This window comes from Lemur catta, chromosome 6 (assembly GCF_020740605.2).
Source record: "Lemur catta isolate mLemCat1 chromosome 6, mLemCat1.pri, whole genome shotgun sequence".
NCBI lineage: Eukaryota > Metazoa > Chordata > Mammalia > Primates > Lemuridae > Lemur > Lemur catta.
In genome coordinates this window covers 87,823,639-87,845,247 of record NC_059133.1, presented here as the reverse complement: position 1 = coordinate 87,845,247, position 21,609 = coordinate 87,823,639, and the positions used below count along the sequence as shown (strand labels likewise).

The 21,609-nt window shown below is 39.1% G+C and overlaps 1 protein-coding gene, 1 long non-coding RNA gene and 1 pseudogene across 2 annotated transcripts in view; all 3 read left to right on the top strand.

Annotated features, from left to right (window-relative positions):
- LOC123639991 overlaps positions 1-21,609 on the top strand; it is a 71,854-nt gene that overhangs the window by 25,743 nt on the left and 24,502 nt on the right. The window lies entirely within an intron of this gene.
- On the top strand, positions 12,883-14,229 carry LOC123639988 (annotated as a pseudogene).
- LOC123639990 (28S ribosomal protein S36, mitochondrial-like) lies at positions 19,025-19,637 on the top strand. The gene has a single exon (XM_045554304.1). It carries the CDS (start codon positions 19,106-19,108, stop codon positions 19,562-19,564), a length of 459 nt encoding a protein of 152 aa, XP_045410260.1. The 5' UTR covers positions 19,025-19,105; the 3' UTR covers positions 19,565-19,637.

The window sequence follows — 21,609 nt, the reverse complement described above, 5'->3', positions numbered from 1 at the left end:
ACATTCTCCCAGAAGACAGCCCAAATAGGAAAGTAATGGAATATATGAAGAAAAAATCAAGAGACATAAAAGATAGACCCAGAATTCTAATTTTTATCTAATAAGAGTTCCAAAAAGAATGAGTAGGGAAGAGAGGCAGAGAATTTAAATAAATAAATCAAAGAAGGCTTGGTTCCTCAGGTTGACAGAACCTTACAAAGTCTGCAAATGCTGTAAAATTTGTGAATAGAAAAGACAGAGAAAAGCCTTAAAACCTTCCAGAGGAAAAAAATAGAATGCCTACAATGGAAAGAGAATCAAATTGAAATCAGACTTCTCATCAGCAACACTGCATTAAAAATATCAGTGCAATGAAATCTTGGTAGTTTCGAGAGACAATTGCTTTTGATTTAGAAATCTGTTAGGCCCAATCAAATAGAAGAAAATGATGGGGAGACTTTCCCTGCCAGAAATATACCTTTAGTATGAAGTTATTGTTGTTAAAACAGTGTGATATCAGTGTGAGGCTACACAACAAGATCTTTGGAACAGAATAGAGAGCTCAGAGACAGACCCACCCATATATGAAAACTTCATTTACATAAAATCAATACTCAAGATCTGTAGGGAAAGGATGAACTATTCTATCAGTGATGCTAGGAAATCCATTATACATAATTAGATTCCTAGCTCATATCATACACCAAAAATAAATTCCATAGAAGGACCCAAAATGAAAAACCAGAGAATATTTTTATGGTCTTGTATAGAGCAAAAGGAAGCCATAAAACCAAACCATAAAGGAAAAGATTGATAATTTCAATCACATTGAGATGAAAAAAATTTGCTTATTAAAAGGCATCATAAAAAAGTGCAAAGTTGCAATCTGAAAGAAGATACTTTATTATTCCTAGCAAGGTTGATTATCGTATTATTTGTCATATGGTTTTCCTTTTCCATGGATTTTTTTTTTTAATTTTAGTTTTTTTTTCCCTAATGACTTTTTTGTATTTTCTTGATTTGTAGCAGTTCTTCGTTCTGCTTACTAATCCTTATGGGTTTTTGTTACAAGTATCTTCTTGGGAGGATTGCAGTGAGCTATGATAGTGCCACTGCACTCCAGCCTGGATGATGGAGTGAGACCCTGTCTCTTAATAAATAAATAAATAAATAAGACTACTATGAAAGAATCTGTGATTAGATTATGATCAAACTTGAGCTGCACATCTAGAAGGGGATGACTTTCACAAATGTAGTATTGAATGAAAAAAGCAAATTGCCAAAAAATACATTCAGTATCATTTATATAAAGTTTAAACAGGCAAAAAAATACTATGCATTGCTTCAGGATACATATATAGTAGTTAAAGCATAACAAAATGCGTGATAAGCTGTAAATGCAAGATAGTATTTACCTCCGGAGCGAAGGGAAGAGCATGTGATCCCTAAGAAAACAACAGATCAAAGGAAGTAACTAGAGAGGATTTGAGTAAGACAAAACCTTAATTAAATATATATGTAAATAATGTATGTGTGTGTGTGTGTGTGTACCCTGTAAATAGAGAAATAGCATTCTTTTAACAATTGAACACAAAACATGCACCAAAGTTGAACATGCAGCAGGCCAGAGCTTCCCAGAGCTTCCCACCTGTAAAGCATGTGTGGGTGATCGAGTGGGATCAGGGAGGAGCCAGAGGCTCAGGCACTGTGGCCTGACTTCCCCCAGCATCCTTGCTTGGGGCTCCAAATCCCCTTTACTTTAGTTATCCCCTTTACAGTGAGATGTACGACTATTGTTTTCTGCATATGCCACACCACCAAAAATTTGGGAAGGAAATACTTGACAGAAAAGAAAAGCTCAACCATTTCAGGCCACATGCAGTGATGAGAATGTAATACAATTAGAAACTGAGAATAAAAAGAACCACCCCCAAATCTACATACTTTAAAAATAAGAAGAGACATTTAACTCTTAAAGAGGAAGTCAAAATTGAAGTTATAAATTATTTAGAATTGAGCAACAAAAGGAGCAACTACCTATTAAAACCCATAGAGTGGGACCAAAGAAGAAAATCTGAAGCTTTAAACATAATTTTTAGAAAAAAAGAAATATTACAAATAAATGCCTCACCCTTTAACCTCAGAAGCTAGAAAGATAACAACAAAGTAAATCCAAAGAAAGTAAAAGGAAGGATACAATGAGAAACTAGTTAAAAAACATACTTGCATTCTATATTTTTATTTGCTAAATCTGGCAGCCCTAAAATTAATGAAAATAGAAAATGAAGAATAGGTTCCTTGAAAAGAACAAGCAATTAGATAAACCTTTGGAAAGTTTAATCAAGAGAAAAGCAAAGATAAAATCAACTTAGGGATAAAAAGGAGACTTAATACAGATAGAGAGGAGACTTCAAAATATTAGTAGAGAATACTATATATAATTTATACCAATATATTTAATGAAATGGACAATTATTGAAGACAACCTGAATTTCAAAAATTGGATCTACAAGAGGTAGAAAACCTGAATAGGTCAATAACCAAAAGAGAAATTGAGATGGTTATCAAAGAAATACCCGCCCAAAAGGCACGTGGCCCAAATGCTTTATGAATTCTCTCAGGCAGTCAAAGAGCAGATCATTCCCGTCCTATCCAACCCTTTCCAGAGAACAGATTAAACGGAAAGCTCTGGGATTCATTTTAACTCTGATACCCATGAGGACGGGGACAGCACAAGAAAAGAAACAGGCCCAGTTGCACAAAGGAACATGGAAGAATCAATAATCAGTAAGCAGACTTAGTCTACAGGGATTCTGAACAATGTATCATGACAAATTAAAATTAATCTTAGAGTGCAGGAATAGCCTCAATTGTGACTAATCTGCCTCACTAACAGATTCATTCAGCAGATGTGTATTGAACTGCTTCCTACTGCATGCCAGGCGTGGTTCTGGGAACTGGAAACACAGCCGTAAGCCAACGACTTTACTTACAAAGCACTACCATAAGAATCACAATTCTGTAACAATTATGCTGTAAATCTTCCATTTGACTAAAAATATAACCACTTAAATAACAGCGATTTCCTAACTAAAAGTAAGCAATAATTCAAAATTAATGTTAAAAAGAGACCAAAAAAAAAAAAAAAGGCTCCAGTTCAGTAAGAGGTTTGAGTGAAAGCTTGGAGAGAACCCACTATTTCAGGATAGGCATGGTGGAGTGAAATAGTACCCGGGAGAAGAAGAGGAGGAAAACATTTTGGTGGATGGAAAGTACTCATTGCTGCTCCAGGCCATGGAAAAGTCGTTTGGTGGGAAGGATTCTAGGGTGGGCCATTGATGCTTTCTAGAGAAGCAGGAGGAAGACAACATCCCCTGGGACCCATGGGGAACAAAGGACTGTTAATTGCAGATGAGGATTGTGATGGTTAATTTTGTGTGTCAGCTTGCTAGGCTAAGATGCCCAATTGTTTGGTCAAACATCAGGTTAGATATTACTGTGAAGGTATTTTTTAGATGTGATTTATATTCTAATAAGTAGACTTTATTACCCTCGAAACGTGGGTGGGCCTCATTCCATCAGTTGAAAGCCCGAGAACAAAGACTGAGGATTTCTGAAATACAAGCAATTCCACCTCAAGACTGCAGTGTCTACTCCTATCTGAGTTTCCACCTTGCACATTTCAGACTCAAAACTGCAGCATCAACTCTTCCCTGAGTCCCCAGCCTGCTGGCCTGCTCCAGAAATTTCAGACTTGCCAGCCCTTACAATCGTGTGAACCAATTCCTTAAAATAAATCTTTCTCTCTCTCTCTGTGTATAGCCTATTGGTTTGTTTCTCTGGAGACCCCTGGCTAATGCAAGTCAGAAGAATGAAGCCTGGGAGCAAAGGGGAGACTCTCAATGGAGAGGAGTGGAAAGAGCTGCTCTCAGATGAAGCTGGTCCTGGGATGAAGATCAGTATTGGAGAAGACTTGCCCAAAAGAAGGAGCCTGAAGGCTGGGTGCCGTGGCTCACGCCTGTAATCCACACACTTTGGGAGGCTGAGCTGGGAGGATCCCTTAGGTCAGGAGTTTGAGACCAGCCTGAGCAAGAGTGAGACCCTATCTCTACTAAAAATAGAAAAGAATTAGCCAGGTGTGGTGGTGTGCACCTGTGGTCCCAGTTACTCAGGAGGCTGAGGGGCAGGGGGATCCCTTGAGCCCAGGAGTTGGAGGTTGCTGTGAGCGAGTCTGATGCCACAGCACTCTAGCCTGGGCCACAGAGCAAGACTCTGTCTCAAAAAAAAAAAAAAAAAAAAAAAGGAAAAGCCCAAGTGTTGGCCGAGCGAGGTGGCTCATGCCTGTAATCCTAGCACTCTGGGAGGCCGAAGTGGGTGGATCATTTGAGCTCAGGAGTTCGAGACCAGCCTGAGAAAGAGCGAGACCCCGTCTCTACTAAAAAAATAGAAAGAAATTATCTGGACAACTAAAAATATATAGAAAAAAAAATTAGCTGGGCATGTTGGGGTATGCCTGTAGTCCCAGCTACTCAGGAGGCTGAAGCAGAAGGATTGCTTGAGCCCAGGAGTTTGAGGTTGCTGTGAGCTAGGCTGACGCCACAGCACTCTAGTCTGGGCAACAGAGTGAGACTCTGTCTCAAAAAAAAAAAAAAAAAAAAAAAAAAAAAAGAAGGAAAAAGCCTGAGTGATTGCATAGACTTTCATCTGTTGTTGTGTTTTTAACCTGCTCACGACCAGCAATCAGTTTTCCAGGTTTCTCTTTTTTCAGTTCCTTTTCTGTAAGATCTGCTTTGCCACAGAATATAGCACTGGACCCGTTCAGCTTCTCTGTAGCCTCCAGACCTGCTGCTCCCCTGGAGTCTCTCTGAAGGCTGGCACCTGGTGAGGATAATCCTAGGCCATCTTAATCTCTTGTAATATGCTTAATCTTTCCAAGAATTTTACATTTTTCTTCAATTAGTTTGGTAAGTTGTATAGTGAGTTCCCTGTCCTTTCTCTACAGTTTTTTTTTAATTGTGGTAAAAGATACATAACATAACACTGACCATTTTAACCATTTTATAGGGTACAGTTGAGCAGCATTAGGTACATTCACATTGTTGTGCGACCGCCACCACTATCCATATCCAGAACTTTTTCATCATCCCAAACAGAAGCTCTGTGCTCACTAAACAGTAACACTATTCCCCCCACCCCCAGTCCCCGGCAGCCACTATTCTACTTTCTGTCTCTATGAATTTGCCTGGTCTAGGTACCTCATATAGATGGAATCATACAATGCTTGTTCTTCCTACAGCTGCTTTTAAATTGAGTTTTCTCTAGAACAAGAGAACTATAAAAAATATCCAATAATTGTTGCTCATACCATCATCTCCAAGGAAATTCGAAGAGAGTAGACTCTGGGCTCGTGTTTTCAGGCAACAAGACCATAGTCTTGTTAGCTTCTTCTGGAGGAGCCTGAAGCTCAGTTCTGAGGCAGTCCCAGCCCTTTCGTGGAGCCCAAGCTCCCCAGAGACCTGCCGCAGTGGCTGTCGACCCCCTGAACCACAACAGCCCACCCAGGTCACTGCGCAACGTTCAGCCAAAGCCAGACCTGGGTGACGTCTGGGACAGCCTGGCAGTGCCACAGCCCAGCGCTGTGCTCACTCTTCTCACCCACACCTTAACCACTAGTGGCTTATCTTACTTAATATTTTACTGAAAAATTAAAAACCACAGATTAATAAAACTGTAGGAAACAAACCGTAAAGAGACCAAATTGTAAAGAGAACATCTTTGTAACTGCCACCTTGGTGAAGAAACAGAACCTTGTCAGCCACCACAAAAACCCCACTATGTGTCCTGTCCCATCCAATCTCAACCCTCCTCCTTCTCCCGAAAAGAATCACTCTCTTGACTTAAAAAAAAAAACAAAAAACACTTTATTGAGCTATAATTCACATAACATACAATTCGCCTATTTAAAAGGTGCAATTCAATGGCTTTTAGTATATTTGCAGAGTTGTACAACCATCTCCTGACTTTATAGCACTTCCTTGAATCCATGGGTATAGTTCATACAGGAAAGGCAGGAAAAATGCTCAGTCCCATTATTTACCAGTTTTTAAGACATTGAGTAGCTGCCTTCCATCCTTCAAAAGTGATCAGTTACAGTAGTGCCCCCTTATCCACGGGGGATAAGTTCCAAGACCCCCATAGATGTCTGAAACCACAAATGGTACCAAAACTTATTTCTATACTGGGTTTTTTTCCTATGCACACATAACTATGGTAAAATTTAATTTATAAATCAGGCATGGTGAGAGATTAACAACAATAATTAATAACAAAATAGGACAATTATAACAATGTACTGTAATAAAAGTTATGTGACTGTGGTCTCTCTCTTTCTCAACGCATTTTACTGTGATGATGTGAGATGACTCAGTGCCTATATGATGAGATGCAGCGAGGGGAGTGACACTGGCAGTGTGATACAGATTCAGGCTACTATCGACCTCTGTATTCCTAAGTCTGTGCAAACATCCCTTACTTGGAGCAAACGGCTTGGTGTCACTTTTTTCAAGGGATCCTTTGCGGAAGTCTTCGTATAGGCTTGATGCTTTGTGGTGCAACACGTTGCTGTCAGTTGGAACTTGTTTCTGTTCCTCTCTTCCACCCACAAATTTGATGCCTTTTCCGTCTTAATTAAGCGCTTATCACGCACTGTGGCTATGGCTTTTGCAGTTTGAGGTGTGACAGCAAAACTAGGAAAAATTTCTTTTTCCTTCTTCACAATTAGATGGATGGGAGATTCATTCTTACTGTAGATCTTAGCAATCTCAGCATATACTTTCTTTTCTTATCGAGAACGTTCACCCTTTCACTTAAAGGAAGCATTTTACTGCTTCTCTTTGGCATATCCAAATCACCAGCATCACTACTCTTGGGTTTGGGGACCATTATTATGTAAAATAAAGGTTCCTTGAACACAAACACTGTGACACTGAGACAACAGATCTGATAACCCAGATGGCTCCTAGGTGGCCAGCTGGTGGCCAGCTGTGGATCTGCTGGACAAAGGGAGGATTAATGTCCCAGGGGGACGGAGCAGGACAGCGAGAGATTTCATCGCACTACTCAGAACAGCACACAATTTAAAATTTATGAATTGTTTATTTCCGAAATTGTCCATTTAATCTTTTCAGGCTTCAATTGACCAAGGGTAACTGAAACCAAAAAAAGTAAAACACAGATAAGGAGGGACTGCTGTAGTTGTTTGTTTTTAAATCCTTATGATCTCATGGATTTAAATATATTTGGTGGGTTTCAATCCATTATCATTATTATCCTTAATGGAGCTCAAATTTTCCCATCTTGGCCAAAATTGCCTCCTGTGTCCCTTTGGCACAACTCTAATTGTCTTTGCTAGCTTCCTTGCTCTCTGGCATGACAAGATGTTATAAAGCATATCACCAACTTTGGTAATTTCAACCATGTGATATCGATGTAGGACTAGACAAATAAGTTAATGGAGATAAAGCGTGGGATAAGTCACAGGTTGTGCAGTGGACATCTGTTTTTTTTTTTTTCTTGGCATTTATTTCATTTTCTTTGAGGAATAGTTTCTCAAAATTTATTTCAGATATTACTTTTCATTCATTCAGCCTTATTGAAATATGTTGAGAGGGACTGACCATATCTTTAGCTCCAGTTGCTGCCTTGGTTGACTTAAGCATGTCGGGTCACCCGGTCCAGAGTGACTGGTTTACAGATGGTCATGACCAAAATGAATGAAAGATGAGAAGACATTCACTGAGGCTTCTGGGAAAGGTATCAGGATAATTGGACTTCCATTTGGAAGAAGATACTAAATTTCTACTTCTTACCATCACAAATATTAATACAAGTGGTATTTAAAAACCTAGAAGAGGCCAGGCACAGTGGTTCATGCCTATAATCCTAGCATTTTGGGAGGCTGAGGCAGGAGGATCACTTGAGCCCAGGAGTTTGAGGATGCAGGGTGCTATGATGACACCACTGTACTCTAGCCTGGGCAAAAGAGTGAGACCCTGTCTCAAAAAACAAAAAAAATCCCAACAACAACAAAAAGCAAAAACAAGCAAATAAAGAAACAAACAAAAAACCTTAGAAAAGTCTATTATTATTAGAAGATGTAGAAAGGCAAAAAGCCATATTGACAGAATGATAATTTGGTTACATGGTGTCAGGACTATACAACACCATGAATACAATTAAAAGACAACCAACTAAATGGAAGCAACTATTTGTTACACACATAACAAATAATTAGTATCCATATCATAGTAAATGTTATACATATGGATAAGAAAAAACAACCCAATAGAAACATGAGCAAAGGATATGAACAGATAATTCACATATGAAGATAGAGAAAAGGGGAGAAAAACCCCAAACATCTGAAAGATGCTCAATCTCACTAATAATCAAGGAAGTACATTTTAAAACTGCAGCATAGTATTCCGTAGTATGGATGTGCCAAAGTTTAACCATTTCCCTATTGATGGAGATTTAGATTATTTTAAACTTATTATTACTACATACAATGCTCAATGAACATCTGTCTTGTCTCTTTGGAACCTTTTTGTGCTTTTGAGATATTAAACCTTGTTAACCTAAACCTAGAATGTGACAGCAAACATCTTGGTATTTGGGTCCCAAATAGAAGTTGTATATTATGTGAATGTACTCTAAAACTTAGTATCACAATGTTCTTTGAATTGTATTGTTAATCATGTGCTTAATCTAATACACTTGGGAACTACTGAAACTTTTTCTGGTCAGATTAGTTAAAACAGTCAGAAATTGTTCTCTTTCCTTGGAGTAAAGCTGATTGTAGGATTACATTGTCTGAATAGCTGTAGGATTCAGAAACCCCTTTATAAAGACTTACTTTATTTTTAGGTTAAAAAAATATCTATTTCTTTGGATTAATGGTCTAAACATGCATATTTGACTAGAGCCTTACTTTTTTATTTATCATGGCTGTAGCTTGTTTGTTGTTCATTAGGTGTAAGTATGTTCCAGGGAGAGGAAATTGTTGAATTTCTACCCAGTAGGAAAAGGAAAATATCAAAGTCAAAATATGTATGCCTTTTGTTCAAGCAATTCCAATTTTAGAAATTTCCCGTGGAGAAATACTTGCAAGAGTATACACACACACATACATACCCACACACCAGGATTGCACCATTGTTTGTAATAAATAGTTCATTTCAAATTATGATAAATGTCTATCAATAAGACATAAGATAAATGTCTATCAATAAGAAATGAATAAATAAATCATGACTTGTCCCTACAATGAGTGACGGCTACATGTGTCACTTTGGAAAAATGTCTATTTAAGAGAAGGTCCCAGCAGGGAATAAAATTCACCTCCAAATGATTCAAATAAACATATTTCTAAGGAAGGGTTTACTTACAGAGGTTGGTTAGTGCCAAGCAAACAAAGAAAGGTGAATTACTTAGAGACTAGCAATAGTGGAAAACTATTACCGTCTCTAGGACCTAAGGTACAAAGGAGAGGGCATAATATGAAAGGAGCCCAGTGAAATTTGGAACCATGGAGGCAGGGCCACCAGTGGAGCTACAGCCAAAGAGGCATGCCGCTACTGCAAAAGGCAGAGCCGAAGCAGGTGGGGAAACAGAGAGGGAACCCTCTGACTTCCTTCCTCTTGTGCTTTGATCTCTTGCTCGTACCTCTGATTAGCTGAACCCAATCAGAAGCATTTGGCACAGGAACCTGAGCGAGGTGGCCCATAGGAGTCAGCCTGGTGGGGCTCAGGGCAGGCCAGAGAGAAAGGGCAAAAAATGATCTATGGAAATAGGGAATGAGTAGAACGATGTTTTTGTTGTTTTTTAAAAAATTAATTAATTAATTAATTAATTATTTAATTTATTTATTTTTGAGATAGTCTCCCTCTGTCTCCTGGGCTTGAGTGCAGTGGCACGATCATAGCTCACAGCAACCTAAAACTCCTGACCTCAAGCAATCCTCCCACTTCAGCCTCCTATAGTGCTAGTATTACAGGCATGAGCCACTACATCCAGCCTTATTTTTATTTTTATTTTTTTAGAGATAGGGTCTCACTCTGTCACCCAGGCTGGGGTGCAGTAGCTTGATCACAGCTCACTGTAACCTTGAATTCCTGGGCTCAGGTGATCCTCCCCCCTCAGCCTCCTGAGTAGCTAGGACTATAGGTACACACCACTATGCTCAACTAATTAAAAACAGTTTTTTTGTAGAGACAGGGTCTTGCTATGTTGCCCAGGCTGGTCTCAAACTCCTGGCCTCAGGAGATCCTCTCGTCTTAGCCTTCTGAAGTGCTGGGATTATAGGTGAGAGCCGTCACATCTAGCCTAATTAATTTATTTTTAATCAACAATAAAAATTGTATATATTTATGGTGTACAGCATGATGTTTTGATATATGAATACCTTGTGGAATGGCTAAATCAGGCACATTAACATATCCATTACTTCACATACTTATCAATTTTTTTTCATGATGAGAACATTTAAAATCCACTCTCTTAGCAATTCGCAAGCATAGCTGTAACCAAGTAACCAAGAAGGATTTATTCCAGGACCCCTTGTGGATACCAAAATTTGAGGATTCTCAAGTCCCTACTATAAAGTGGCATAATATTTGCATATGACCTATGCACATCTTCCTGTATGTATTACAGTTGGTCCTTTGTATCCATGTGTTCTGCGTCTGTGGATTCAGCCAAACTTGAAAGGAAAATATTTGGAAACAAACCCCACAATACAATAAAAAAAATTCAAATCAAAAAGCGATACAGTATAACAACTATTTACATAGCATTTACATTGTATCAAGTATTATAATAATATGGAGATTTAAAGTATACAGGAGGATGTACATAGGTTATATATAATATCATACTACACCATTTTGTATCACAGACTTGAGCATCCTTGGATTTTGGTATCTACAGAGGGCCCTGGAATCAATCCCCCATGGATACCAAGGGATGACTGTACTTTATAATGTCATATATATTATATTTACATATATATATGTTTATGTTATATTTTTTTAAGTGGAAAAAAGTTGCATAGCAGTATACAATGTGCTATTTTTGTGAAAGAAAATCGGGAACACATTAAAATGCATATATTTGTATAATCATAAACATTATGTAAGAACACATAGCGAGCTATAAACCTCAGTATTACCTCTAGAGGGTGAAAACAAATGGAGAAGGAACACTATTATTTCCAACTTTCTGCATTTTGGTATTATAGAAATTTGTATAAGAATTATGCATTTCTTTTGTGATTAGAAGAATAAACTATATTTTGGTATATGTGCTGCTGAAGTGAGCACAGGATAAACTATATGTTGCATGAAAAGAAAGCATTGTTATACTTAAGGTGAAGACAAAGGCAAGAAAACCCCCTAAATGGTTACTAAACGTTTGATTCACTTAAGGGCACTGCATAGAGGAAACACCTCTAGAAATCCATGTCAATTCTTTTAACATTAAAGTTGAAGAGCAGATCTTCTATGCTGTAGTGTTGGTTGGAGTTCTCTGTTGCAAAGATCAGAAATCAAATCAAGATCACTCAAGGAATAAAAGGGGAATTGGAAAAAAAAAGAATATACAGATGGCTTATAAAACCAAAGGATGGCAAGAAATAAAAATTAAGACTCTCTATCTCAGGTCCTTGTGTCTTTATTATTTTCCAGCAAACAAACTTTCCCTACTCTTTGGGGAACATAAAGGTGAAAATACGGCTGCCCATAGATACTGAGTTCCATATTTCAGTTCCAGCCATTGAGAAGACTAACTCAACTCTCTCTAGGTTCAAATTCCAAACTCCCAGGAAAAAGAATTTGATTGGCCATGTTTCATTTAGATGTCCACCTTTGGTCCAGTTGGCTGTAGTCAGTGGAGCAGGATCATGCAATGTGGTACTGACACCGATATTGGAATCCACGGGATGGAGGTAAAGAAATGTTGTTAGACCAAGGGTGGAGCATAGGTTCCCAAGCTGACTACGACAGTTGCAAAAATGGCAGGAACATTATAGATGGATGAGCTAAAAATCACTTTCATATTGCCCCATGCCTAGAAAATAAAAAGGATCTTGCTTAGAGAGCCATAAAAAGCTAATAATAAAACACTGGTATAAAGTAAAATCAGCTGGTAAATCAAATAATATACTACAAAAATAATAAATTACAGTCAGCCCTCTGTATTTGTGGGTTCTACATCCATAAATTAAACCAACTGTAGAGCAAAAATATTTGGAAAAAAACCAATAATTAATGGCAATATAGGCTGGGCATGGTGGCTCATGCCTGCAATCCCAGCACTTTGGGAGGCTAAGGTGGGAGGATTGCTTGAGGCCAGGAGTTGGAGACCAGCCTGGGTTATATAATGAGACCCTTTCTCTATAAAAAGTTTAAAAATTAGCTGGATGTGATGGTGCATGTCTGTAGTCCCAGCTAAACTCTGGAGGCAGAGGATCTCTTGAACCCAGGAGCTTAAGGTTGCAGTGAGCTGTGATTACACCACTGCACTCCAACCTGAGCAACAGAACAAGACCTGATTTAAAGTATATGGGAGGATGTGCATAATTATATGCAAAACTACACCATTTTATATCAGGGACTTGAACATCTGTGGATTTTGGTATCTGAGGGGAGTCCTGGAACCAATTTCCCTTGGATACTGTACAAATGTTGAATTATTTAAAACACTACAGATAACCAGAAATAACAAATAGTTACTGACTCGAAAAAAAGGTAATATCTTATAATTGCACCACATTTCATAGATCTCAAAGGGCTTCCACATTCATTTTAAATATAATAAAGAAAACCTTGGCCCCACCGACCCTTGAGTCCTGTCCTCTCGCTCTCTTCCGCCGACAGCATGAGTTTCACCACTCGATCCACCTCCTTCTCCACCAACTACCCGTCCCTGGGCTCCGTCCAGGCGCCCTGCCGTGGCGTCCGGCCCGTCAGCAGCGCGGCCAGCGTCTATGCAGGCGCGGGGGCTCGGGTTCCCGGATCTCCGTGTCCCGCTCCACCAGCATGCGGAGCGGCTGGGGGTCCGGGGGCCTGGCCGCGGGGAAGGCTGGGGGTCTGGCAGGAATAGGGGGCATCCAGACCGAGAAGGAGACCATGCAAGAGCTCAACGACCGCCTGGCCTCCTACCTGGACAGAGTGAGGAGCCTGGAGATCGATAATCGGAGGCTGGAAAGCAAAATCCGCGAACACCTGGAGAAGAAGGGGCCCCAGGTCAGAGACTGGGCGCATTACTTCAAAATCATCGAGGACCTGAGGGCTCAGATCTTCATCGTTCTGCAGGTTGACAATGCCCGTCTTGCTGCTGCTGACTTTAGAGTCAAGCGTGGGACAGAGCTGGCCGTGCGCCAGTCTGTGGAGAGCGACCTCCATGGGCGCCGCAAGGCCATTGATGACACCAATATCACTCGGCTGCAGCTGGAGACAGAGATCGAGGCTCCCAAGGAGGAGCTGGTCTTCATGAAGAAGAACCAGGAGGAGGAAGTAAAAGGCCGACAAGCCCAGACTGCCGGCTCTGGGTTGACCGTGGAGGTAGACGCCCCCAAATCCCAGGACCTCAGCAAGATCATGGTGGACATCCGGGCCCAGCATGACAAGCTGGCTCGGAAGAACCGAGAGGAGCTGGACAAGCACTGGTCCCAGCAGACTGAGGAGAGAACCACCGTGGTCACCTCACAGTCCGCCGAGGTCGACGCTGCCGAGATGACACTCACGGAGCTGAGACGTACGGTCCAGTCCTTGGAGATCGACCTGGGCTCCATGAGAAATGTGAAGGCCGACTTAGAGAGCAGCCCGAGGGAGGTGGAGGCCCGCTGTGCCGTGCAGATGGAGCAGCTCGACGGGGTCCTGCTGCACCTGGAGTCTGAGCTGGCACAGACCCGGGCAGGGGGCGGCGCCAGGCCCAGGAGTACGAGGCCCTGCTGAACATCAAGGTCAAGGTGGAGGCTGAGATCACCACCTACCGCCTCCTGCTGGAAGACGGGGAAGACTTCAATCTCGATGATGCCCTGGACAGCAGCAACTCCGTGTAAACCATCCAAAAGACCATGACCCGCAGGATAGTGGACGGCAAAGTGGTGTCTGAGACCAACCACACCAACGTTCTGAGGCATTGAGGCAGTAGGACCAGAGTGCCCTTATACCAATAAAAAGTTCACAGGTCATTGAAAAAAAAAAAAAGAAAATCTTATGTAAGCAATGAATCAAGTGACTTACTCGAAGCCACACATGAACTGCAGACTTAGGACTCAAGCTCCATCTTTTCACTCTATGTGCAGAAGTCTAACTTATATTAATAGAATATACCTTCCCTCTTTTTCAAAGCTAGTTTAAACTTTTTTTTTAGCACAGAAATTAAAGCCAGAAATATATATATATACATATATATATATATATTTTTTTTTTTAAGAGAAGGGGTCTCACTCTGTTGCCCTGGCTGGAATGCAGTGGCACGATCATGGTTCACTGCAGCCTTCGACTCCTGGGCTCAAATGATCCTCCTGCCTCAGCCTCCCAAGTAGCTGGGACAATAGGCACATGCCACCACACCCGGCTAATTTTTCTATTTTTAGTAGAGACGGGGGTCTCACTCTTGATCAGGCTGGTCTTGAACTCCTGACCTCAAGTGATCCTCCTGCTTTGGCCTCCTAGAGTGCTAGGATTACAGATGTGAGCCACCATGCCTGGCACCCCCAGGCTGGTCTTGAACTCCTGGGTTCAAGCAATCCTCCTGCCTCAGCCTCCTGAGTAGCTGGGGTTTTAGGTGTGTGCCACCATATGCAGCTAGAACTAATTTTTAAAATGCTAAATTTTCAGTGAAAAAATGTGAATTAGAGACTTCTATTTCTGTTCTGGCTTGTAAGGATCTTAGAAGTCACCACTCTGTCTTAACAAGTAAAAAGCTGAACAAACTGACAAAATTAATAACTCTTCTCTACTCAAATTGGAGAGATAGGAGAATACAGAGAAATCACAAGTTACTGGAGCAGAAACCTCTGTGGGAACTAGTGCTGCAATAGGAAAACTTGGACTGTAATTGATGAATTGCTGGAGACTTCATGTGGACAAGCCTGCAAGATAAAAACATGGGGACCCAATCATGGGGAGGATCGCACACTTTTGTGAGTTTTACCTCCAGTAGCTCTACCAGGTTCTCACAGTGAAATGTGAAGAAAAATCCTCTTGTGCTTCCAGCAGGGAAGGGGGAAAAGGAACCATCTCAAAATACATAAGAGCATTCTGTTCTTATGAATAAATTCTGCCTTCAGGAGAAATTATTTAGCCAGAGCTTAACCTGCTGGGGTTTTATAGCCTAACTGGTCTGGGGGGAGGGAAACATCCAACTCCAGCCCACTCTTGCCATCCTGTCCCACCTAAGGCAGGGGGACTGAGAAGCACCTTTGAAGTACACAGTCCAGGGGCACAGGCTCACCAAAAGACTGAGACCTAATCACAGGACTATAGAATGCTTCCTCCCCACACCCCCACATTACCACCATGTTCCTAAAATCCTATGTACAACAGTGCCTTTTACCCAGTACATCATGCCTGGGTATCAAGAAAAAATTACGAGGCATACTAAAAAAAAAAAAAAACAGTTTGAAGAGACAGAGCAAACATCAGAACCAGCTAGATAAGGCAGGGATGTTGGAGTGATCAGACTTAGAATTTAAAACAACTATGGTGATTAATATGCTAAGGGCTCTAAAGGATAAAGTAGATGGCATGCAAGAACGGGGTGGGGGGCAATATAAGCACAGAGATGGAAATTCTAAGAAAGAACCAAAAGAATGTAACCATAACAGAAATGAAGAATGTCTTTGAGGGGTTTATTAGTATACTGAACGTGGCTGAGGAAAAAAATCTTTGAGTTTGAGGATGTCTCAACAGAAAACTTCAAGACTGAAAAGCAAAGAGAAAAGAGACTGAAAAGACCAGAATATTCAAGAAGTGTAGGACAACTACAAAGGGTGTAGCATATGTATAATGGGAATACCAGAAGGAGAAAAAAGAGAATCAGGAACAGAAAAAGTATTTGAAACAATACTGTGTGATAATTGCCCCAAACCACTGTCAGACACCAAATCACAGATCCAGGGAGCTCAGAGAACACCAATAAGGGAACAAATGCTTAAAAAAACCCACCAAAAAACTACACCTAAATATAACATATTCAAACTACAGAAAATTAAAGATAAAGAAAAAGTCATGATGGAAGCCAGAGGTAAAGAATACCTTACCTATAGAGAAACATCTAACTTCTCCTCAGAAATCATACAAACAAGAAGAGAGTGGAATAAAATATTTAATGTGTTGAGAAAAAATACCCCACCAACCTAAAATTCTGTAACCTGTTTGAGAACAGCCTGGGTAACATAGTGAGACCTTGTCTCTAAAATGAATGAATGGATGAATGAATAAAACCACAAAATCGAAAAAAGAAAAAAAAGGAAAGTGAAAGATAAAAATCGGAACAAAGTTTTACCATTATTTAGGATGCAACAGTAACTCAAATTTGTACATATGAGATTGTTAATATCTGTCCTAGAGAATGAAGAAATGTCCTAAGTTTTCTCTTTATGTTGAGAATTTATTTGCATATTTTCTTTGTATAGATGAATAACTATTCAAACTAAACATTTCTATCAATAGCAAAAATGGTTTATATTGTCAAATAAAGTACTTCAAAATTTTTTGTAAAAAAATAAAAAAATAGGACCAAATAACAAAGACAACAAATAAAAAATGGTAAAAAAAATAGTAGATATTAATCCAACTGTATTAATAATTATTTTGAATGTAAATTATCTAAATGTATTAATACCAGTTAAAAGAAAGAGATTATCAGAGTGGATAGAAAACCAAGACCCAACCATATGTTGTCTACAGGAAACTCATTTTAAATATTAAGACATAGATTAAAAGTAAATGGGCCAGGCGCGGTGGCTCACACCTGTAATCCTAGCACTCTGGGAGGCTGAGGCAGGTGGATCGTTTGAGCTCAGGAGTTTGAGACCAGCCTGAGCAAGAGCGAGACCCTGTCTCTACTAAAAGTAGAAAGAAATTATATGGACAACTAAAAATATATATACAAAAAATTAGCCGGGCATGGTGGGTGCATGCCTGTAGTCCCAGCTACTCAGAAGGCTGAGGCAGGAGGATTGCTTGAGCCTGGGAGTTTGAGGTTGCTGTGAGCTAGGCTGATGCCATGGCACTCTAGCCTGGGCAAGAGAGTGAGACTCTGTCTCAAAAAACAAAACAAAAAAAACAAGTAAATGGATAGAGAAAGATATACCTTGTTAATATTAATCAAAAGAAAGCAGGAGTAGCTATACTAATTTCAGACAGAGATTTCAGAGCAAGGAAACTTTTGGGGAGAATGAGGAGCATTACATAATAATAAAGGGATTAGTTCTCCAAGAAGACATAACAATCCTTAATCGAATGTCTGCACTTAACAACAAAGTATCAAAATATGTGAGGCAAAAATTGATAGAAGTGGAAGGAGAAATAGATGAATCTACTATTATAGATGGAGACTTCAACACCCCTCTCTCAGAAATTGACAAATACAGCAGGCAGAAAATCAGTAAGAACATAGTTGAACTCAACATTATCAATTAACTGGATATAATTGACATGTATTGACAACTTCATCCAATGACAGCAGATTACACACTTTTCTCAAGCTCACATGGAACACTTACCCAGATAAACCACATTCTGGGCCATAAAACATACCCTAAGAAAAAAATTTTTTTGAGACGGAGTCTTGCTCTGTTGCCCAGGCTAGAGTACAGTGGCATCATCATAGCTCATTGCAACCTCAAATTCCTGAGCTCAAGTGATCCTCCTGCCTCAGCCTCCCAAGTAGCTGAGACTACAGGCATGTATCACCGTGCCCGGCTAATTTTTCTATTTTTTGGTAGAGACGAGGGTCTTGCTCTTGCTCAGGCTGGTCTTAAACTCCTGAGATCAAGTGATCCTCCTGCCTTGGCCTCCTGGAGTGTTAGGATTACAGTCATGAGCCACTGTACCCAGCCAACAAATTTAAAAGAATGAAAATCATGCAATGTCTGCTTTCAGACTACAATGGCATTAAATTAGAAATTAATAAGAGAAAGATAGCTGGAAAATATCAATATACTTGGAGATCAAATAACATACTTCTCGATAACACATGGGTCAAGAAAGAAATCTCAAGAGAAATTTAAAAATATTTTGAACTAAATGACAATGAAAACACAACATATCAAATTTGTAGGATGCAGTAAAATCAGTGCTGAGAGGTTAAATTTATAGCATTGGACGCATACATTAGAGAAGAAGAAAGATGTAAAATCAGTCATCTAAGCTTCCATCTTAGGAAACTAGAAAAAGAAGAGCAAATTAAATCTAAAGTAAACAGAAGAAAAGAAATAATAAAAATTAGAGCAAAAATCAATTAAATTAAAAATAGAAAAATCAATAGAGAAATCAATGAAATCAAAAGCTGGTTCTTTGAAAAGATTAAGAAAAGCAATGAGCCTCTTGCCAGGTTAACTAAGCAAAAAAGAGAGAGGACACAAATTACTTATATTAGAAATGAAAAAGGGGACATCACTATAAATCTCATAAACATTGAAAGGAAAACGAAGGCATACTATGAAAACGTCTATGCCCACAAATTTGATAACCTTGATAGAATGGACCAATTTCTTGAAAGACATAATTTATCCAAGCTCATACAGGGAGAAACAGATAATCTGAATAGGTCTAAATTGAATCATAATTAATAACCTCCCAAAGCAGGGATTACCAGGCTCAGATGGGTTCCCTAGTGAATTCTACCAAAAGTTTAAGGAAGAAATTATACCAATTTTCTACAATTTCTTTCAGAAAATAGAAGCAGAGGGAATACTTCCTAACTCATTCTATGAGGCCAGGATTACCTTAATACCAAAACTAGGCTGAGAAAAGAAACTACAGGCCAACATCTCTCATGTAACCTAGATGCAACAATCCTCAACAAAATATTAGCAAATTGAATCCAACAATGTATGAAAAGAATTATACACCATGACCAAGTAGGATTTCTCCAAGGTATGCAAGGCTGGTTCAACATTCAAAAATCAATTAACACTCCCAGGGCTCCCGCTATCAACGTGGCTCGCTTGCGCCCCGGAAGCTGCCCCTTCTCGGGGGTCATGATGGGCAGCAAGATGGCGTCTGCCAGCAGGGTCATCCAGGTAGTCAAGCCACACACTCCATTCATAAGATTTCCTGACAGAAGAGACAATGCTAAACCCAATGTATCAGAAGCTTTGAGATCAGCAGGGCTACCGTCTCACTCTTCTGCAATTTCCCAGCATTCTAAGGGAAGTAAATCACCAGATTTGCTGATGTATCAGGGTCCACCAGACACTGCAGAGATAATAAAAACATTGCCTCAGAAATGTAGAAGGAAACTTGTGTCTCAAGAAGAAATTGAATTTATCCAACATGGAGGTCCAGAGTAATCACTGTGGCTGCTGTTTGTCATCAGACAAAAGAATTATCTTTACAATAAATGACTTCTAAAGTGAAAAATGAGAAATTGTGTATTAAGCAACTTTAATAAATATTCTGTAAAAAAAATGAGATATAGAAAATTTAGATGGACACTTGTGTCTCCTAATTTATGTATCTTGGTCAGCTCCTCCACAAGCTTACCTAATTAATTGTATATATACTTTATACTTATTAAAGTACACATTTTTAAATGTTAAAAAAATCAATTAATATAATCCATCATATCAACAAGTTAGAGAAGAAAAATCCCATGATCATATCAACAGATACAGAAAAAGCATTTGACAAAATCCAATACCCATTCATGATTAAAAAAACTCCCAGTAAATGAGGTACAGAGGGCAGCTTTCTTGCCTTGATTAAGAATATCTACAAAAAACACTATAGCTAACATCATACTTAATGGTAAAAGCTACAAACTTTCCCAGTAAGATCAGGAACAAAGCAAGGATGTCCCCTGTCACTATTCCTTTTCAATAGCATGCTGGAAGTCCTAGCTAATGCAATAAGACAAGACAAGAAAATAAAAGATATACCGATTAGGAAGAAAGAAACAAAATTGCCTTTCTTGGCAGATGACCTGATAGTCTATGTAGAAAATCTGAAAGAATTGACAAAAAACTCCTGGAAATAATAAGTGATTATAACATGGTTGGAAGCTACAAGGTTAATATACAAAAGTCAACTGTTTTCTTATATATTAGCAAAGAACAAGTGGAATTTGAAATTAAATACACAATACCCTTTGTATTAGCATCCCCCAAAATGAAATACTTAGATACAAATCTAACAAAATACGCACAAGATCTGTATGAGGAAAACTACAAAACACTAATGAAAGAAATCAAAGAATTAAATAAATAGAAAGATATTTCATGTCTATGGATAGGAAAACTCAATATTGTCAAAATGTCAGTTCTTCCCAACTTGATCTTTAGATTCCCAGCAATTAAGATCCCAGCAAGTTATCATGTGGATAATGACAAACCGATTCTAACATTTATATGGAGAGGCAAAAGACCCAGAATAGACCACACAGTATTGAAAGAGAAGAACAAAGTTGAAGGACTAACACTACCCAACTCTAAGACTTACCGTAAAGCTACAATAATCAAGACAGTGTGGTATTGGTGAAAGGACAGACAAATAGATCGATGGAACAGAATAGGGAGCCCAAAACAGACCCACATAAATATAGTCAATTGATCTGACAAAGGAGCAAAGGCAAGACAATGAATCAAAGACAGTCTTTTCAAAAACGGTATTGGAAACTGGACATTCACATGCAAAAAAAAAAAAAAAAAAAAGAAAGAAAGAAATGCAGACACAGATCTTACACTCTTCATAAAAATTAACTTAAAATTGGTCACAGGCCTAAATTTAAAACATAAAACTATAAAATTCCTAGAAGATAACAGAAAAAAATCTAGGTCACCCTAGATTTGGGTTTGATGATGACTGTTTAGATATAACACCAAAGGTAGAATCCATGAAAGAAAGAATTGATAAGCTGGACTTTACTAAAATTAAAAATTTCTTTTTTGCAAAAGACATTGTGAAGAGAATGAAAAGGTAAGCTGCAGACTGTGAGAAAATATTTGCAAGAGACTTATCTAATAAGGGACTATTACTCACAATATACAAAGAAATCTTAAAACTCAACAATAAAAAAGCAACGTGACTAAAAAATGGGGAAAGACCTTAACAGACACCTCGCCAAAGCCACATAAGTACATGAAAATATGCTCCATATTGTATGTCAACAGAAAAATGAAAATTAAAACAGCAATGAGATACCACTATACATCTATTAGAATGATTAAAATCTAGAATACTGACAACACCAAAATCTGGGAAGGATGTGAAGTCACAGGAACTCTCATTCATTGCTGGAGGGAATGCAAAATGGTACAGCCAGTTTGGAAGACAGTTGGCAGTTTCTCACAAAACTAAACATATTCTTACCATAAGCTATCGTATAGTAATCATGCTG

Excerpts from the sequence above, each read along its gene's own strand:
- LOC123639990 (XM_045554304.1), top strand. The coding sequence starts at position 19,106 with ATGAAAAGAATTATACACCATGACCAAGTAGGATTTCTCCAAGGTATG.